At 43.7% G+C, this 19827-nt stretch overlaps 1 protein-coding gene across 1 annotated transcript in view; it reads left to right on the top strand.

The window, feature by feature from the left end:
* The first annotated feature begins 256 nt into the window (after positions 1 to 256).
* Positions 257 to 19827, top strand: part of Marchf4 (membrane associated ring-CH-type finger 4) — a 110764-nt gene continuing 91193 nt past the window's right edge. The window contains exon 1 of the mRNA XM_051190435.1: positions 257 to 1083. Coding sequence (XP_051046392.1) covers positions 571 to 1083 — 513 coding nt within the window. The 5' untranslated portion in view covers positions 257 to 570. The remainder of the gene's footprint in view (positions 1084 to 19827) is intronic.

Genomic DNA, 19827 nt, shown 5'->3' with positions numbered 1-19827 from the left:
CCCCAGCCACTTCTTACTACCCGAGGAAGCCTATCTTTTCTCTCTCATGTGCAATCTTCTATTCTTCACTGAGCTGGTTTCCCCAAGCCCAGATCTAGCTGCTCCAAATTTCATTTATTATCTTCTCCACCCTTTTATATAAAGGCGATTTACCACAGCCTAGAGATTTGAGAAGAATCTAGCAAGCCTTTTTTTGGGAATTTTTAACAAGTAGACATTGGTCATACATCCCACCCTTGATGCTTCTTCCATTGTCCTGCTCCTAGTAGTAATCTGGGGTCAAAGACAGAAAGGAGACAACAGCCAGAACTAAGTCTGAGGCTGGGGTAGAACTGCCAGGTCAAGAAAAACTTTTTTTCACTTTGCATTTTCTTAGGAGCGTTCAGAATCGTTGACTCACAGTTGTCAGTCTAGGGGGTAATCTATTTGCTGCTTGGAGGGGTTATAAGAAGAGCCAATAAGAAAGGAGGTCCTTTCATAACACAGAAACACTGTGGACCCCAAGCCCCACCCTAGCCACCTCTTCAAAGACTCCAGCTGCCCCTCTCCAGTCCTCTGCTTCCCCATCACATGCTCATGCCCCTGGGTGGGCTGCTGTGCTGGTGGTGCTGCTGCTGTGGCTGGTACTGCTGTGGATCGTGCACCCCAGTTCCCCAGATGTTGCGCCACCAGGGTCTCCTCAAGTGCCGCTGCCGAATGCTCTTCAATGACCTGAAGGTTTTCCTACTGAGGCGCCCCCCTCCAGTGCCCCTGCCCATGCACGGTGACCCCCAGCTCCCTGGTGTGGCGGCCAACAACAACACCCTTCCGGCTCTGGGTGCCGGAGGGTGGGCAGGCTGGAGGGGTCCTCGAGAAGCGGTGGGAAGGGAGACCCCTCCTCTGCCACCTCCGCCACCTTTGCCTCCTTCTGTGGAAGATGACTGGGATGGCCCAGCCACAGGGCCACCTGCCTCCCTGCTCAGCAGTACTTCCTCTGATGAATTCTGTAAGGAGCAAGCTGAGGACCGCTACTCTCTGGGAAGTAGCTTGGACAGTGGTATGAGGACTCCCCTCTGCCGCATCTGTTTCCAGGGTCCAGAACAGGTGAGTCCTTTCTGTATCCCCTGCTTTGGTGTGTGGTATCTCCAGGCCATGCACATTGCCGCTTAATTGTTTGCCCCAGGGAACTATTATGCTGTTTCTAGTGTCAGGGACAGTAAGTGTTTGGAGTTTCTCAGTGATGTTTCTTGTGGTAAAGCTTGACCAATAAGTGCCCGAGGGAACCTGTTTGGTAACTAGCTTAGCTGCACTTGGATTTTCCACCTTCCCCAATGCAAGTTTCTTCAACCCCATCCCCAAACTTCCCTAAGCACTCAGAACCAGTGAAGAGGAGAGACTCTGAGGGACCTTCATGTTTGTTGATAAAAACACTTTTTAGCTGATTTCTTCCTAGTAAAACCACCTCCAGCCCATATTCAGCTCTACATTCAAATTTCCTCCTTTCTTGAAATTGCGCTAAGATTATGTTCTCCCTTCCTATTCTCATAAAGTTAAGTATAAAAATCCTATTTGTTTGTTTCTTTTTCCTTTGAGGCTACCTCAATTTGCCAAGACACCTCTTGGTTGGAAGCAAATACTCTAAGCCAGGGTGAGTTTAAGGGACATTGGCAAAGAATCTTGCCAGGTCTATTCTCCTTCCCATGTCCATGGCATGGGACAGATTTTTTTTTTTTCCAAGTCAGGCTGGTTCTCCCTTATCTATTTGGATTTCCACAGACAATACCAGTTGTCTAGTGTTCCCAACACTGGATAGATGTGCTAATACACAACATTCCTGAATTGCAAAACCACATAATAAAGAGTCCCAGGAAGAAGAGGCTCACCTGGAAATCAGGTCTCCTCAGTGGTATAGGAGAGGGAACATCTGATAGGGATTCTGTGTTTACAGCAATGACCTCTTCAGCAGTCTCTTAAGGGGAGAGATTCTGGGTGTTCCTGAATGCAGGATGCCACATTGGTACTCCTGACAAGTCCCCTTCTTGCTTACTGTGTGAGATGCAGGCTTAGTTAACATTTTCATTCATTTTTCCTCTCTTGTCTCTGAATGAGCAAAGCACTTAGGGACTGGTGATGCATGGAGCTACAGCCTAGGCATTATGAAAGGAAGTAGTGAATATGTATCTCTGAGAGTCTGAGGGCTGGGCTCCTCCTTCTTATGACTATGATTACCTGAGCAGCAAATGAAATGCTGGTGGGTGAGGAGGTCCAGGTTGCCCACTCAGGGTATTTCTTCCTGCATGTTGCTCCATGGCTAATAACAAACTTCCATAGAAGGTGTGTGGGTCTGTGGCTAATAGCGAAGATGAGCCTCACCTTGGGTCAGGATTTGATTCATTCAGGGACCTCAGCTTTTCCAAAACATAGAGTGATTTTGCTTATTAACTTCCTAAACTATTTCTTCCTTCTCCCATATGGGCTGGCACATGTGTGCATATCACAGGGACTGTTGGAAGTGTGCCTTCTGGCAAGAGCTCTCTTGTCTCTAGAAAACAGCAAGTCTTGGAACGTGTGCTGAGATAATATTTCACCTGCTGTGAAATATTCTTCAAATAACTCTATGCCTCTAGGCCTCTATTCCAATTTCCACGAGATAGCACTTGCTTTCCATATCCTTTCTTTGTAGGAGAGCCCAGAAGTGTGAAAATACCTTGTAAGGGATTAACATATTATTACCATGTTTTTCCATCATGGAAAAGCTGCATTTTATTGGGGGGGGGGGGGAAGAATCATTTAGTGATACTCTAAAATGCCCTCTTGTGGCACAAGGTCTGACCAAGGGTTGGGAACTTTTGTTGTTATTGTTCATCATCTTCACTATGTGTTATGAATGGATCTCTGAATAAAAAAAAGCTAACATCACTGGAGGAATGGGTTCTCTTATTATGTGGGAGGGGCTGTGTCTTCATCAAGATGGGACCAAATCAAGCATTCCTAAAAGTGATTTTGATGGGCCAGGTGGTGGTGGCACATGCCTTTAGTCCCAGCATTTGGGAGGCATAAACAGGTGGATCTCTGAGTTCAAGGCCGGCCTGGTCTACAGAGTGTGTTCCAGGACATCCAAGGTTACACAGGGTAACCATGTCTCCTTGAAGAAAGAAAAAGAAAATGATATCGTGTTTGGGAGGGATTATTTGTAGAGGCCGAGTGGTTTTCCTGGGAATGTGTTGTAGTGGTAATAGGAGAAATGTGAGTGTTAGACGTGTGGGACACTTTCTTCTCACCTTCCTTTACATAATTACCACGAGGAAGGGAAACAAAGGAGGGAAGCTGGGAGCACTCTAGAGAAAGAGAAAAGAGGAGAGGTGGGGAGAGAGGAAGAAAGAGGGAGATGGAGAAGTGGTCAGATGGCAATTTCTGTATCTCAGTTCCTATTGAGAGAGAGAGAGAGAGAGAGAGAGAGAGAGAGAGAGAGAGAGAGAGAGGCAAGAGAGGCAGAGAGAGTGCACACTAGTGAGCAGCCGTCTCTCCCTAGTCTAGGAGAGGAATGATTTGCAATCTGCATGTCTAAATGGCTTGGGTTTTTCCCCCTGTCCAAACAAAGGAACTAAAAACTTGCCCTCCCTCACACCATGCTCTCATTTGCCACTACGCTAGGATCCAAAAGATCGACAAAAATGAAGATTTGGTCTCTTCTTGTAAAGTGCTCACAGTAACATAGTGAAGGGTTAGAGGGAGATTCAGTTAGGTTCATTTGCAGGTTTCCCCAAAGGACTTGGCATCCATTCACTCATGCACTTATGTGATAAAGGGCTAAAAGCCATAGGTGCTGTAGCTCCAGCACTAAGCATCAGTGAGTGAACAAAAGCAGATGAGATCTCTGCTGTCTTGAAGCTGGCCTTCCAGTGGGGACATGGAAATGGGGGAAGTGAACTACTAGATAAACAAAGTGACTTCAGATGGAGAACCATGGTGAAAACAAATAAGATCAAGACCGACCATACACGAAAAAGAGTTAATCACAAATGAAGAGGAAGGGATGAGATAAGTACAACCACATTTGGTAGGACAAACAGGAAGAGCCTTCCTAAGAATGGTCTGTCCAAGGTGGTACCTAAATGATGAGGAGGACCCGGCAGGGGACAGATCCGGGGAAAGCATTCTTGCTGCATGAAACAACAAACTTAAAAATCCAAATGTGAGCAGGCTTAGAATGTTTAAGAGACAGAAGAGGGGTTCTGGGAGGAGAAAGAAGGATCGGGTATGAACAAATGCTTTGAGAACGTGTTGGCTCTGTTCTAGAAAGTTCCTAAGTAGCCATTCTATTCTCCTCTCAGCCATTTGTTCATGAAAGACCATGTTCAAAGACCCCCTGAGAGTTTATGGCAGGGGCTTTTGCATGTCCCCTTCTTGAGGCTAATGCTGTCTAACCCTTCTAGAAAAACAGTGGACTGTGGTTGGTAAGCTGAGGCTGCCTGAAGCCAGATGGCCCCAACTGGAGTGATGAACTAATTACATGGCCTAACTGTGCCTCAGATTCCTCCTTTGTACAATAATGGTAGTCCCTGCTTTGTAGGGTGACTCTGAACCCCAAGCCAGTCAATACTACAAGAGCAGCTGTGGCTGTGTTCTGTTATGGTTATTATTCTCTCTGATGCAAGACAGAGCTTCTTTGCTTTGTCAAAGTGTGCTTCAGCTCACAGGCTAGCAGGAGGGCTAGTACAGTGGTGGATGGCTTCTTGTACACATATAATGCTTTAGGCACAGAGTGCTGTTCCTCTGTTTCCAACACCAAAGTCTTTATTAAGAGCCAACTAGGCCTGCTGCTTTGCTGAACAGAGGCTAGAGACACACGTTAGATGTGGCCCGGTCTTCTAGGATGTCGCAATCTAACTCAGACATCACAGGACCTGACAGAGATCAAGAACACACAGAAGATAAACCCGAGTGAATTTCGTTATTATCTGAACAAGAAAGGGGCAGGTTTAAAAACAGCCGATGGGTTGGAAACCTATTCAGAAAGACAGGTATGGAGGATGGTGGTGGTGGTGGGAGAGTTTCTACTTTTCCCCCCAATTAGTCAGGAAGGCTTCTCTGTTTGTGCTGAAGACCAAGTGAGAGGAAACAGATTCAGGCTGAAAGGTTGAGGCTAGACAGAAAGCAGCTGAAGAGATGTGAGAAAAGTGTGCCTGACAAAGAGGTGAAGCCACCTGCTAGGCTGGGAAGCTGAAGAAAGCCTAGAGGTGGAGCTAAGGGCTAAGGATGCAGTTCAGAGCAGGGTAGGGAGGAGGTGCATGCTTTGGATTTGATGAAAAACAAGGAAACAGGTCTAAAGGAATTTAACAGACTTGAATGCCTTCAGAGCAGGCAGGAGAATGGGTTTGAATTTATAACTTTTAGATTTGTCTAAATTCTGCATTAGCCAATGGAGTTGTTCACAGACCACACTGATTCTCTCGTCCAAGTTCTGTCCATACCATTTCCTGAACAGTGGCTTCTTTTCCTAGTCCTCAAGCCTAGGACAGAGATTATAGACCTGAAGATCCTCCAGGTTCTGGGAGCAGGCTCATCTCTATCTGGGCAAGAACTCCAGGGTCTCAGGTAACCAGAGCACATTCCAGAAGAGGAACATGGTTCCTCAACTTTGTGGACTCCTCTGTGGACAGCTGTGCTTGAAGAGGGAATAGCTATTACCTTTCTAAAGTCAGAGACACTTGCCTGGGTTCAAGGGAGGTATTGTGAAAGCACTATAATGTTCCAGGAGGAAGCAACCTGTGTGCGCCTTTTCTCTTCAGGTCATTAGATCTCAGCCCAGTACATGGTACTCAATTCAGGCTCAAAATTAAGTGATAAAATGTTTGCTCAAGTGGACATATGCATAGTCAAGATAATTGGAAAAAAAGAGAATGTTTAATAGAAAAAAAAAAAACCCCCACAGCACTGTCATCCAATGTTAAAAACATGTTGTATGAAAGAAGAATCATAAAGGGCAGCACCTTGGCCAGAGAGGGATCTCCAGGGAAGTCAGTTTGAGTTTTGATACTATCAGGTGCATTCAATCAACCTAGGCAAACATGCTCTAGGCTGCTTTAGAGAGAACTTTTATAGATGACTAGGGCTAGAGGACTCGGTCTCTTTTTGGTTCACAAATGACCTTGTTGGGAGGGTCCAGAGGGATTCCTTAAATCTAAGCAGAAAGAAATGACACCCTAACCTGGAAGGCTTATCTAATGTTGGGACATCTTGTGCCAGTAAACAGAGTGTAAGGAGTATTCAAACATGTCCTTGGGAAGTGAATGGACTTTGTCATGTGTGAATAAGAACCTCAAATTGTTGGTAGTCATATAATTGGTGCAATTGTGATTTCTCACAATGCACGAACCAGAGTAGAGGAGCAAGTCTTTCATGGCTGGTAGGCAAGACACCATTGTGGACTGAAGAATACAGGTTCCTACAGAAAAGGTGGGCTCTAGCTTCGTTTTTCCATTGTTGTCTTTTTGTTTCTACTTCCATTTGAAGTTCCTACTTCAGTTTCTACAGGTCCTACTTAAACTAGAAGCTCCAAGGACCCTTTCTTCATCCTAATGTTCTTCTAATTCTTCATCCTAATGTTCTTCTAATTCTTCATTGGTAATGCTCAAATGGTTTGTTGAGCGACAGTATAAAGATGTTCAAACCTTATAGCCAGGTCCCTGGATATTTTGAAGACATGTATGTTATTAACATGCACACAGAGGGAGAGATGGGTTGGGGGAAGACGGTGTCTTGACAGCTGTGCAGTGTCTCAAATCAGTTATCTGTTGCTCCTCCACATCAGTGGTTCTCAACTTTCCTAATGCTGCAACCCTTTAATACAGTTTCTCATGTTGTGGTGGCCCCAACCATAACATTATTCTCGTTGCTACTTCATAACTGTAATTCTGCTACTGTTATGAATCGTAATGTAAATATCTGATAAGCAGGATTCTGATGAGACCCCTGTGAAAGAGTCATTTGCCCTCTGTCCCTGCAACAGAGTTGTTCTCACAGTTGAAAAGCACTGCTGCACTTGATGCTCAGTCTAGTAATCCTACACTTGCTAGTCAGCATCAGTTTGGAGAGGATTGGCTCATTTATTGGGTGTGGCTTCAAGCTCAGCCATTCATGTAGAGAATTACTTAATACAGCTGGGAGGGCAGAGAGTTGTGAAATATGGGTTCCAAGAGAGCCTGAGAGAAGACGAACATGGGAAATGGCTGAGAACATGGTATGTTGGGGAAGCCAAGCTGTGTCCTATGAGTGTAGCAGACTGAAGGAAATGGATATTCTAAAAGGACTGTGGAAATGAGCAAGAGCTTCTTATTTGATGCAAAGAAAGCCAAGTTGGAGGTGAGCCTGGATATGAGGGAGCTGGGAAGTGAGTATTGTGTGGCTCAAGCTTCATGGTGCCCCCCCACCCTAAGATGAATTGTATGCAAGGCAGGATTTGCACTTGTATATTACACACAGTGCACATTTGATACCTCCTTGTTTGGGTGTGAAAAGCAAAAGTGGGTGCTAACAGGGGAGCTAACCTTGTGACAATATTGAATAAATTACATTCTCCAGATATCTTTTATTTGTTCTTCGACAATTTCATATATATATATATATATATATATATATATATATATATATATATATTGCTATCTACCCTTAGTTCCCCTACCCTCTTTCTCTGACGGTCCTCCAGAATACCTCCTTCCACTTCCTATCTTCTCCTTTTTTTCTTTTATAACCCACTGAGTCCAGTTGGTGTTACCTGTTAGAACTCTGAGTGACCCTGTTGACTGGTGTTGAGTTCATGAGTGCTGTCATGTCCAGAACGCAGCATCTCAGAGCACCTCTCCCATCATCCAGCTCTCATGTTCTTCCTGTCTCCTTTTCTGAAGGGTTCCCTGGGTCTTGAGTTGGAGGGGTGATACAGATGTCCCAGTTGGGGACGGCGACTCAACATTCACTTATCTTTAGCACTTTGACCAGTTAAAATGTCTCTACATTAAGTGCTGCCCACTGTGAAGAGTAGCCTTTTTGGCCAAGGTTGAGAGCAAACAGTACTAACCTACTATATAAATGTAAATATTTAGAAGGCAGTTGGACAGCATGTCCATGTAGTGAAACAACAGTAGTAGATTTCCCTCTAGAGCCCTTGGGCTTTCAGGCTATGGGTTTTTGACCATGGTTACAGTACCAAATATGATTTTCCTCATGAGGAACAGTCCTTAAATCCAACCAGAAAGTGGTTGATTATTTCTACAACCTTCATATCACTGTTGTACTATTGGGCACATCTTGCCTGGCAGGTCAGTATTGTAGCATTCAGGTTCAGCACTGGGTACGACCGTTAATGACTTGTCCCTCCCTGTGGTCTTCTTATGGCATATCAAAGCTAGCCAGGAGGAAGTTTTCTGGTCAGTTTCAGCTTGGTTCTTCTGTCCTACAACCCACACGTGTTGTATCTTCAGTAAAAGGTCTTGCTATCCGTATGGCAAGAGCAACAGCAATAACCTGTGTTGTTTGGGGAGGGGAATCCCTGGAGTCTCCCTGACTGATAACTTGTAGGGAGATTCCCAGTCTTGGCACTTGACATTTTCATTTGGTAGCCCATGTCTTCTGGGGGAGACCATTATCAACTCATACAGGGTACCAGTGTCCAAACTCTTTTATAATACTTTATTTATTTATTTAGAGACAAGGTCTCACTATGTGGTTTTGGCTGTCCTGGAACTCACTCTGTAGACCAGACTGGCCTCCAACTCACAGGGATTCTCCTGTCTCTACCTCCCAAGGGCTGGAATTAGAGGCATGTTTCATTACGTATGGCTCTGACAACATTTTAAAGACTCATTTTATTTTTAAATCACACGTATGTGCGTGTTTGTGTGTGTGGTATGTGAACATGAGTGCAGGTGCCTGAGGAGCCCAGAGGCTTTGGATTGCTCAAAGCTGGAGTTACAGATGATTGTGACTGACCTGGCATGGATGTCCGAGCCCTCTGCAAGAACAATTCATGTTCTTAATTACAGGTCCATCTCTCCAGCAATTCTTCAATTGCATTTTTATAATTAGCTTAACAAACTAGCGGGTTTCCAAAATGTTTTTCTACATTCTTAGAATCGGTCAACCTTCTCTCCACCATTTCCTCTCCCCTGTCCCTCTGCCCTGGTTCCCACTTACACCTTGAATCCCCAGGAGCTCTTCTTTGCTTTTACATCATAAGAGTACCATTAGACCCTAACCCCTTAAAGCCCCTTCCCTTACCTCCAGCACAGGCCCTTTCTAGCTTCCTGACCTCTATAGACTCCAAGTAAACAAGCAAATCTAAAATTTCAAAGCTAGTATCTACAAATAAGAGAACATGTGGCATTTGTCTTGCTGGACCTGGGAATGAATACATTTTGACTATCAGGTAGCTGCCATCAGGAAAAGAGGCAGGAAATCTGAAAATATTGGCCCTGCTGATCTCTAGGATCCAAGGAGTCACCTCTTGCCCCATAAAAAGATACCTAGGCCCCAGTTTTTAACTCAGCCAATTGCTCTTATGAGGACTTCTTTTCTTTTTCCTTCTTTCTTTTATTGGGGGTGGGGATGGTAGACAAAGTCTCTCTACATAGCCCTGGCTGTGCTGGAACTCACTGTGTAGACCAGGCTGGCCTCAAACTCACAGAGATCCACCTGCCTCTGCCTCCCAAGTGCTGGAATTAAAGATGTGTGCCACCATGCCCCTGGCATCACAAAGATTTCTCTAGGCTGTATGAAGTTGGCAGCTAAAGCTAAGTAGGACAGATACTAAATTCCTTACTTGGTGTACAGGGTTAAGAGAAATAGTAAAAATAGCAGTACTTACTGGGTTACATAATGGGCCAACTATTCAATACTAATCTATGAAATTTCAAGTTGTTTACAAAATTACTGTGGAAGACAGATCAAGTTATTTTCTTCAATTATAGAGAGGTTAATCTGAATGTGATGAAGAGAACCAGCACCCACAGAGAGCCCTCTTGCTGCTACCACCTTGCTGCTAAGACATGACTCTGCACAAAGGAGGAGCTTAGTAACTGTTGATTCTTTCTCCTTCTTCCTGGAACACACTCATTCCATGTTAATAATGCTATCTGTGGTCCCTAGTGCACGCCTGAAAGAAAGTGTATTTGTGAGTGTGTGTATCTCTTCATTCATGTGTGTGTAAGTTAAAATTCCAAATATGGGGCTTAGAGATAATCTCTTCAAAGGCCCAACCAATTTAATTTTCTGATACTGATAATTATTGTCCTAGCAATCATAGTAATCATTGTCCTGGCTTGAGGCCACATGGCCAGAAACACACTTTTCCTCATTATGTTGAAGAATAGTGGGAAAAACAGTCTTTTATTTTATTTTATTTTCTTAACAACCACCCTAAACAGGATAGATCTCTTGTGTCAACCACCACTCACGTCTCAGGCACCATTGTGACACAGGCTTTGACATCAGAAGAATGTGATTTCTTTCTCATTCAGGACCCTTTCCCAAGTTGGTTATCTTAGGCTATTTATTTCATTGCCCTGCACTTGGATGCCACTGTTGATAAGACAAAGATACAATAGTAAATTAGAACAGGTGGAAGAAGCTGACCCTACACACTAGAGATCTAAGCACATGACAACCTGTCATGAATTAGGTTATAGCTGCCTTTCCAACAGTGTGCCTCAGACATTTGGGCCATGGAGAAGTCCTAGCATTGACGTGTTTAGATGGGAAGCCTCTGCTCCTCAGCTCCCACTTCTCTGTTGCCTGACTCAGCTGAACTCTGCACTCCCCAGGGTCAGACTCTACCTCAGTCGTCCTTATCTGTTTCCACCATCATCAAGTCCTTCATTGATCAAGAAGTGCTCTTGGCACTGCTTGGCAGCAGCTGTTCAAAAAAAAAAAAAAAAAAAAAAGACCCTTTACCTGGACTCCGAGTCCCCAGAAGCTTGGAGCAGACTAAGTGTGCGGAGGAGCAAGCAGAGAAAGGCAGAGGAATTCCTCATCCAGCAAGGAGCTCGCATTCCAGCCATCCCTGGACTAGTGTCCTGGAATATCTGGGGTAGGATGGATATGTTTCCAAATAACATTGACTCACACAGGAGATTACTATTCCTGTCCAGTCTGATCTCATGCCTTAGGACTGTGTCCAGGACAGACATCTTGTTGTAGTAACAGTCTGTCTTGAACACTTTTCTAGTGTCGTTAATCTCCCTTGTAAACAAAAAGAGAAGGCATCAGACTCAGAGCTTTTGGATACACTCCAATATCTAAATGGAACTTTTGATTATTTTGTTCACATTTGCATCTATTATTTTTAATATTCATTAGCACGATGTTAACAGTAAAAATAGAGCAGGAAGTTCAGAGAGTTCCCACGCATACCCAGTCTTCCTGCCATCAACATCTCCCACCCAAGAGGTGTGTTTGTTGCAATTGATTAACCAACACTAACCTCATTATTACCCAGAGTCCTTTAGGGTTTGTTGTTAGCTTTATGTGTTCCAAGGGTTATCTCCACCACCCTGCCCATGTTCGTATCTACCGTTGTAGGATCAGACATAATGGTTTCACTGCCCTGAAACTCCTCTTTGTTACACTTCTCAGTCATTGACCACTTCTACCCATATAGTTTGAACTTTTCTAGAATGTAGCTAGTTAGGGCTATACAGCATATAGCCTTTTAGTTTAGCTTTTTCACTTAGTAACATGCAGTCACATTTCCTGCATGTACTTTTAGGAGTGAGTGAGTGAGTGTGTGTGTGTTTGTGTGTGTGTGTGTGTGTGTGTGTGTGTGTATGTAAACAGCATTTTTTAGTGCTTGATAATATTTCATTGAATGGAAGTTCCACAGTTTGTTTTTTTTTTGTGGCAAGTGATACTAATTTTCATTTATGGTAGCAGAAGTCCCCTTTAGAGTAAATGTACAGAAATAAAGATGTGAGATCATTAAAAATAGTAACTTCAAAGAAAGCAATATAGGTGGAATACATACAAAACATCCATGACTGAAAGTCTGAAAATGCTCACCTGGGCTTCACACCTTGTAGTAGTGACTTTTTTTTTTTTTTTTTTTTATCATTTCTGTGACTGAATATCTGACACGAAGTAACTTAAGAAAGATTTGCCTGGAGAGATGGCCTTGTGGTTAAAAGTGCTAGTGTTCTTCCAGAGGACCCACATTTGATTCATGGCATCTACAGGTAGCTCACAACTGTCTGTTCTGAAACCGGCATGGACACCAAAGGACCCCAGGAAGAGGATGAGATGCACAGCTGGAGGCCCTGATCCACCTCACCTGTGCCCACAGAGTCTACATTCGAAACCCTGAGGGTTTTTGCTTTTGGCGCTGCTCTCTCTTCCTATTCAATTCCAAGGTGGCTGACTGATTGTGCTAAGAAATGCATACATATATTGAGACAGCAACATGGGAAAAAGAAATGTAGTCACACATGTAAATTCTAGGACAGATAAGGACTAGAGCTTTCGGCAGTATATCAGGAGGATGGGACTACTTGGGAAGACATAGGACCATGTGTCCAGGAAGGAAGTGACATGTCACCCAGGGCAGAGGCAGGAGGAAATGCCTCATGCTTCTCTCTTTCCCTGATTCAGACACCTGAAAGCTTCCTATCCCAGAAAGGGCAACTGCTAGATGAAAGAGTTCATCCAGGTGGGCACCGATGTGAGAGGGAGCTACTTGCATATGTTGCATTAAGATCTGTAGGGTTTGTTTGTTTTGTTTTGCTTTTCCTGTTACTCAATTAATGTAAGTTTCCTAAATACAATCATTATTTCCCATTCCTGGGTTGGTGTGCTGCATAGTTTTATGTCAATTTGACATAAGCTAGAGTCATCTGAGAGGAGGAAACCTTGATTAAGAAAATGCCTCCTCAAATCAGGCTGTAGACAAGCCTGTAGGACATTTTCTTAATTAGTGACTAGGGGAGGGCTCAGCCCATTGTGGGTGGGGCTATCCCTGGGCTGCTGGTCCTGGGTTCTATAAGAAAGCAAGCTGAGAAAGCTATGAGAAGACAGTAAGCAGCACTGTCCCATGGCCTCTGCGTCAGCTCCTGCCTCCAGGATCCTGTCCTGTTTGAGTTCCTGTCATGATTTCCTTGATGATGAATAGTCTTGTGGAAGTATAAGAGGAATAAACCCTTTCCCCCCCGCAAGTTGCTTTGGACCTGGTGTTTCCTCACAATAATAGATACTGTGGCTAAGATAGCTGTGTTCAGAGAGTATTTGAATACAGTCACATCAGGTGTTTCCCTGGGAAAGTCCAGGAATCCCAGAACAGAGCCATAGACACTGAACAGACCCATTCCTCACCATTCATTAAGTGCTTCAGCTCAGAGTGACACGTTGATTTCTTCTAAAACTCACTGGCTGCATCTGGAAACATGGTTCTGTCTAACAGCAATCCCCCATGTGCCTAAGGAGAAGATGCTCAGAGCTGAGTGAGTTCTAGAAGCCTCTTATGTAATAGTGGTTGTCTTCTCAGTTGTGAGTGTCAAACATTGAGAACACAGCCGGGCCCTCACTGCACACTCTGTAAACACTAGTAGTCTGTGTCATCTTTTCCTCCTTCAAAAGAAGAGGCTGAAGTTGAGAATACTCAGGCTGCTTCCAGCCCTGCTGCCCTTGTGACACATTAGAGCCTTCCTAATGCTGTGACCATTAAATACCATGTCTCTTGTTGTAGTGACCCCCAATTATAACATTATTTTGTTGCTACTTCATAACTGTCATTTTGCTACTGTTATAAATAGTAAATATCTGACATGCAGGATATCTGATATTCGACTCACCTATTGAAAACTACTGCAGTGGAAGGAGGAAGAGTGGGACCCAGAGCTGGTAGAAACTCAGGAGGTTGTACAGTATTTGCCTACCATGTTCAGGGCTTTGGATTAGATTCCCAGCATGGGGGGGGGGGGTGGAGAAGGAGAAAGGAAAACAGCTTTAGGACTGAGCATTAAAGGTCAAGTCGGGGAAAGAGGTTAGGACACAAGAAGTGAAAACTGTTTCACAAACGAGTTAGATGGGAACACAGAGTCAAATGTGCTTTTGGTAAAATGAGCACGGTGGATAAGACTGTAGGACTATGAACTTGACCTTAGACAAAGGGCTGAAAAGCTAGAGCAAGAAGCTTTCAGAACGGGGCTCATGAATTCCAATGCTGCTGTGCAAGGTGTGACATTGGTTGAGTCACACTCCGAATCTTAATTTCCTTATTCCTGTAGAATAAGAAAGATAATAATGTTGTGTGCAAAGACTCTCAGCAGAGTGCGTCATGCCCGAATACAATAAAGTTACAAGCACCCGATAAATATTCTCTGGCTGTTGTTATCTGACCTTGTCAGTCTCCATCATTTCCTGCAAGATTTCCTGGAGAATTTCTGCCTTGGACTGTGTGTGACTGTGGGCTGATAACTTCAGAAAGAGGTATATATGTTTGTATGGTGTATGAAACCAAATTTACCTCAGAATCACTTGTCAACTAAGTAAAAGTTACCTTAGATACACAAAACATTTTCAAATGTATAGGGAAGCCATCATGGTGAGCAAATCAAAAGTGCTCTTCAATGTAGAATAACCCCTTGTCAATAAATATGCTCAGTGGGTGTTCAAAGTATGGCTATGTTCATGTGAAGGTGAATGAAACTTTTCTCAGCATAATACCAGTTCATTACTTTTAAAAAGCTCATCACTGAGGACTGGAGAGACAGCTCAGTGGTTAAGAGTACCTGCCTCTGCTCTTTCAGAGGACCTGGGTTTGATTCCCAGCATCCACACAGCAGCTCTGTCTGTAGATCCAGGGGACTTGATCCCTTCTTCTCACTGCCTTAGACACCAGGTGAGCATGTGGTGCACATACATGCAGGCAGAACAATCATACACGTAAATTAAAGATAAACTATTTTAAAAAACTCTTATTATTGCAATTTATTAAAAAGGATACAAAGGGGAAGGCAGATCAAGAAGCTCATAAGGCGATTTATGAAACTTTTAAAATATATTTATATTTCTTATTTGAAAAAAAATGTGGTGTAGTTTGGTCATATCTACCCTGTCTGAACTTCTCCACATCTTACTCCCAACTTCATGTTGTCTTTTATTGCTTTAAATAAGTTCACTGAGTCCAATGGTGTTGCCCCCATCTGCATGGGTGTGGGGTTTGTCATCCATTGGAAGATGGGCAACCTACCAGTGACCATACCTCCAAAGAAAAGAATGATCTCCCCCATTAACCAGCAGCTACCAGCAGCTCCTCGGCTAGTGACACCTTGCGAGCTCCTCTCCCATCCAACTAGAAATCTGACTGGCTTTTACACGTTAACCGTGGTTTGTATGAGTTCATGAGTGTAATGGCTGTGCCATGTCCAGACATGTATTTCACAGCACTCCTCATCTTCTGGCTCTCTCTGTCTTCACTGTTGCAATGTTGCCTGAGATGTGATTGGTGGCTGATATTGCTATCCCATTCAGAGGCTTTCTAAAACTTTTTGAGTATTTAAGAAGGTCAAAATTAAATAATATCCTAAAAAAAAAAAAAAGCTAGCTTTTACTTTCCCGTGGTGTCAAGGTCATTAAAGATGAAGAAGGACCGGGGAATTGTCCTAGGCTTCGAAGTCACAGAGATCCACCTGCCTCTGCGTCCTGAGTACCTGCTAGTAGAATCTAAAGAAACATGCAAATGAAATACAATGTGCTATCTGGCTTGGATTCTGGATAGTAGAGGTACCTAGAAAAATAGGATAAAGCGTGCAGGTTCAACAATAGCCTTATATCAAGGTTAAATCTTCATTTTGGTTATTTTGTTATGTTCATAGAGGACAGCACCTTTGGAGAAGTCAGTGACTGCTCTACATGGAAATGTTTTGCTCTGCTTTTGTGCTTTTTAAAAAATTTTTTACAATAAGATTGAGATTATTTAAAAATTAAAAGTTAAAACATAAAAAAGTATTTAAATAAGGGAAGTTTATCAATCATGAAAATCTTGGGAATTTCTGGTGTAGAGGGACGGATTGGGTGGCTGTGACATTGACTAGCTTTGGATAAAGTGATCAGTTCCTCTGAACCACAGTGTCCTGTGTCTGCATCATGGAACTAATGCAAATAAATAGTAGGACTATTTTGTACAGTTAGGAAAGGGGGCTGGAGGGATGACTCAGCAGCGATGGACACTTCCCGTTCTTCCTGAGGACTGGAATTTGTCTCCCAGAACCCATGAGTGGTGTTCGCAATTGCCTGTAACTCCAGCTCCAGGGGATCATGCACCCTCTTCTGTTCTTCACAGAAACTCCCCCCCCCCACACACACACATGAAGACACTCACACAGATCCCTACACATGCATGTACATTAAAATGAATCACACAAAAGAGAGAAATGAATAGCTGGACCTGTGTTGGTGGATGAAGGAGGCCCAAGAAAGCTGTTAGGTTTCCTTCTGGTCTGCACTTCCCCTTCTATCCAAAGTGGGTGATGATGTACTTCGTTCACTCCCTAGGTGTACATACCACGTGCTAAGGGCTTTGAGATTGACAGGATGGCACCAGAGCAAGGCAAAGTGTTGTGTGGGCAGGAGTTTCTCCACTGTAGGATCTTAAGTACGTAAACAGAGTTAATATTTCCCCGTGTAAACAACACTGGCTGTTATGTGGTGTTCTTCACCAGTTTTTAACCTGATACTCCAAAAGGAGCACTTCGGTACTCAGAGTGAACGTGGGTTGTATGTTTTGATCCATCCTGTGGTGATCCCTCCAGGAGCCACAGACTTGAGCCTCTGTGGAACAATGTTCTGCTTTACAAAGACAAGCTTTCCAGGCCTCAGGCTTCCAGTTCTCTCTAAAGTGTTTGGAAAACAAATAGCAGGACTAGAATGAGTGGGTGTATAGAGGTGCCACTCCCATTATGTGCCTGCTTGTGGGAGTGTGTGTGTGTGTGTGTCTGGGTATGGGGTATAGTATTTGATGCAGAAGAAAAAGGCCCTGGGGTGGGTTTGTCCATTTGGCTGCTTCCCAGCTCAGTGCATCTTTGTTCCAAAGAGAGCCCAGAGGCTTTGGTCTTTGCAAGGTCAGTGCTGGCATTGTGCACAATACCCTGTTCTTGCTCAGAAGGAATATATGCCTTGATTTCAAAGAATTTTCATACTCCCTCAGTTCTGTTTATGGGAAAGTAACCCTACAAAGGGCTTCCTCTATATTTAAATTAATCTTTAGATTTTTGTATGAGTCGAGAAGCATTTGTTCAATGTGATGCCTGGAATAGTCCAGGAAGTGCAGGCAAAGCAAAACTGGACATATGCTGGGGCTTGGTGATAGGTATGTGAGATTTATTACTCTCTCTACTTTTATGAGTCTAATTTTTGATAATAAAAGGTATATCCTATTGCTTGGTTAATAAAATGTTACGATAAGCATGAAAAATTCAGGTTGCGGTAGCAAAGGGCACTTAGGCTGGCTTTGGACACAATAATCTTGAGAACCAGATCAAAAACAGGCAAGACCCAAGCAAGCCCAATTGGTGTTTCATCAGTTTTGTTCCATGAGTGGACAAAAGCTGATGTCCTCTTAAAGGGCGTTTTATTCTTAGGGTCATGATTAAATCTGAAAATATCTTGCTGCTCATTTCCTTTATGGCCACTGGGACTGGTCATGAAGGAAACGGAGCAATCGTAGACTATGAAGACCCTGAGTGAACATAACTGGATGCCAGGCCCTAGGAATGCAGAAGTGAGATGCAGGTTGAGAGTCTAAGACAAAGGCTAATATGCTAAGATGCAGCCATAAGACAATACAATGCATGCCTCAGGCCAGGGTTCTGTGCATTATGATCTGCACTGATACTGCTTACAGAACTGTTGAGAATCCCAGAGAAGATAACTGTCAAATAGCAGAGCAGGCTAACAGGTAGAAAGGCCAGTAAGTCAGGTGGATGTGTGTTCCCAAGGACAGGCATGACAGATTAATCCTTGACTCCTCTTACCAGAAACTTCCTCTATCACGGTTTTTCAATCCCATATCCTTCTCATTGCGTCCCCATCACTCTATTAGGCTTTAGGACTCAGTGTAGTTTCCTCCAGAGAGCTGGGTGATTGAATGGGCAGCATGCAGATAAGAAAGGATGCTAAGTCTTTGATAGTACTAATTAGTTAATACTAACTAGTCTTCTCAATGCCTGTTTGAGGCTTGGTCCTAATAGGAGTGAGTGGCCACCTATCTTAGAATAACTCCACAAAAACTCCCCAGGTTCATTGAATGGTATTTTTAATCTAGACCTCTCCAAAGAGTCTGGAAGAATCCTCATGAGTTTAATAGCTTCTTTATATGGGAAGGGAGAAGATATTATTTTCCTCACTTTTATAAGAAAGAAACTAGATCCAGAGAAGTGAGGTGATATGCTCAGTGTAATGGCTTGAAAAAAAAAATGGCCCCTACAGGGTCATTGGAAGTGTGGCCTTGTTGGAGTGTGTGTGGTCTTGTTGGAGGAAGGGCATCATTGTGGAAGCAGGCTCAAGCCACACTCAGTGTCTCAGACCACTTTTTGTTGCCTGCAAGAAGTAGATGTAGCTGCTCCTTGTCTACTCTCAGCTCCCTCCCTAGCACCATGATGATAATGGACTATATACCCCTGAAACTGTAAATGAGCCACCCCAATTAAATGGTGTCTCTTTGCAGTAATAGAAACCCTAAGACACTCAGGAAAGATGGCAAGCAGGATAGCCAAGGTCACCTTATCCCACCCCAAGAGATACCAGTGAACATGTATAGTGGGGAGATTCCTCCTGCTACATCCTTTATCCAGCCTCAGACCTAGTCATCCTTCATATCCTAAAACAACAATATATCACCACAAAGCCTAGAGTGACTGGAATACACCAGAGATGGGGTGTATATAGGAGCAGCAGAGCACCTGGTTAATTTTATTTTCTCATTAGTCTGAGGCTACCCTATAATTTTTGTTAGACATTGACCAAGATTTCTTTCAATTGGAGGGCTACTGACTAAACTCAGGCTATGCGGTTATAGAAGACACAGGAAGTGAAACTCTCATTTTATAGACCATAGGTGTCTTGGACATGCTGGCAGGTGGATTTTATTTAAATGATGTTATCAACCTGTTTGGGCCTTTTTCTCTGTGTGTAGAGTAGGATGTTTTGCTCATTGACAGTAGTTTTGATTGAGGAGATGCTTTGTGTTGGAATGATAGAGGATTCTAGAGATTGCACTGAACCAGATCACAGCTCCTGTGCTCTTGGAGCATCTCCAGTCATGTGTCTGCTAGCTGGGCAGTTACAGAGTGACAGGGCCCAAGGGCTATGCACTGTGGGGGCGTGGGCAATAAGATCCAAGAAGACTTCTCACTAGAGAAGATGCTTATCATGGTGTTGGCTGTGATAGAGGATGGAAGGCATTCTAGGCAGGAAGAGGAATAATAGAGAAGTCAGGGATGCTTTGGAACACCAGGTCTTGTTCCTTTCCTGACACGCTCTGGCTGATACTGGGGCATTCAGTCCCCTGAGCAGCATATGCAGCAGCTGTGGCCTTTGTTCTACTTGGGAGCTTCTCTGTGAAAGTGGGGCCACCAGGGTCTTGCTGTTTGGGGTGTTTGTCATGGTACAAAGAACTTCATATTGTTGGGAAGTACACCTTGTTGACAAATTGAGTCCAGAAGCTCGAGAACTCCAAACATGCCAATGACCCCAGCCGTGCTTCATTCAAGACTTGGCCACACTTATTCTACATCCATTGCCTACAGGAATTTGTGTGTGTGTGTGTGTGTGTGTGTGTGTGTGTGTGTGTGTGTGAACCCAAAAGAA

The sequence above is a fragment of the Phodopus roborovskii genome, unplaced genomic scaffold, assembly GCF_943737965.1.
Source record: "Phodopus roborovskii unplaced genomic scaffold, PHOROB, whole genome shotgun sequence".
Lineage (NCBI taxonomy): Eukaryota > Metazoa > Chordata > Mammalia > Rodentia > Cricetidae > Phodopus > Phodopus roborovskii.
This window is presented reverse-complemented; position numbering and strand designations above follow the sequence as displayed.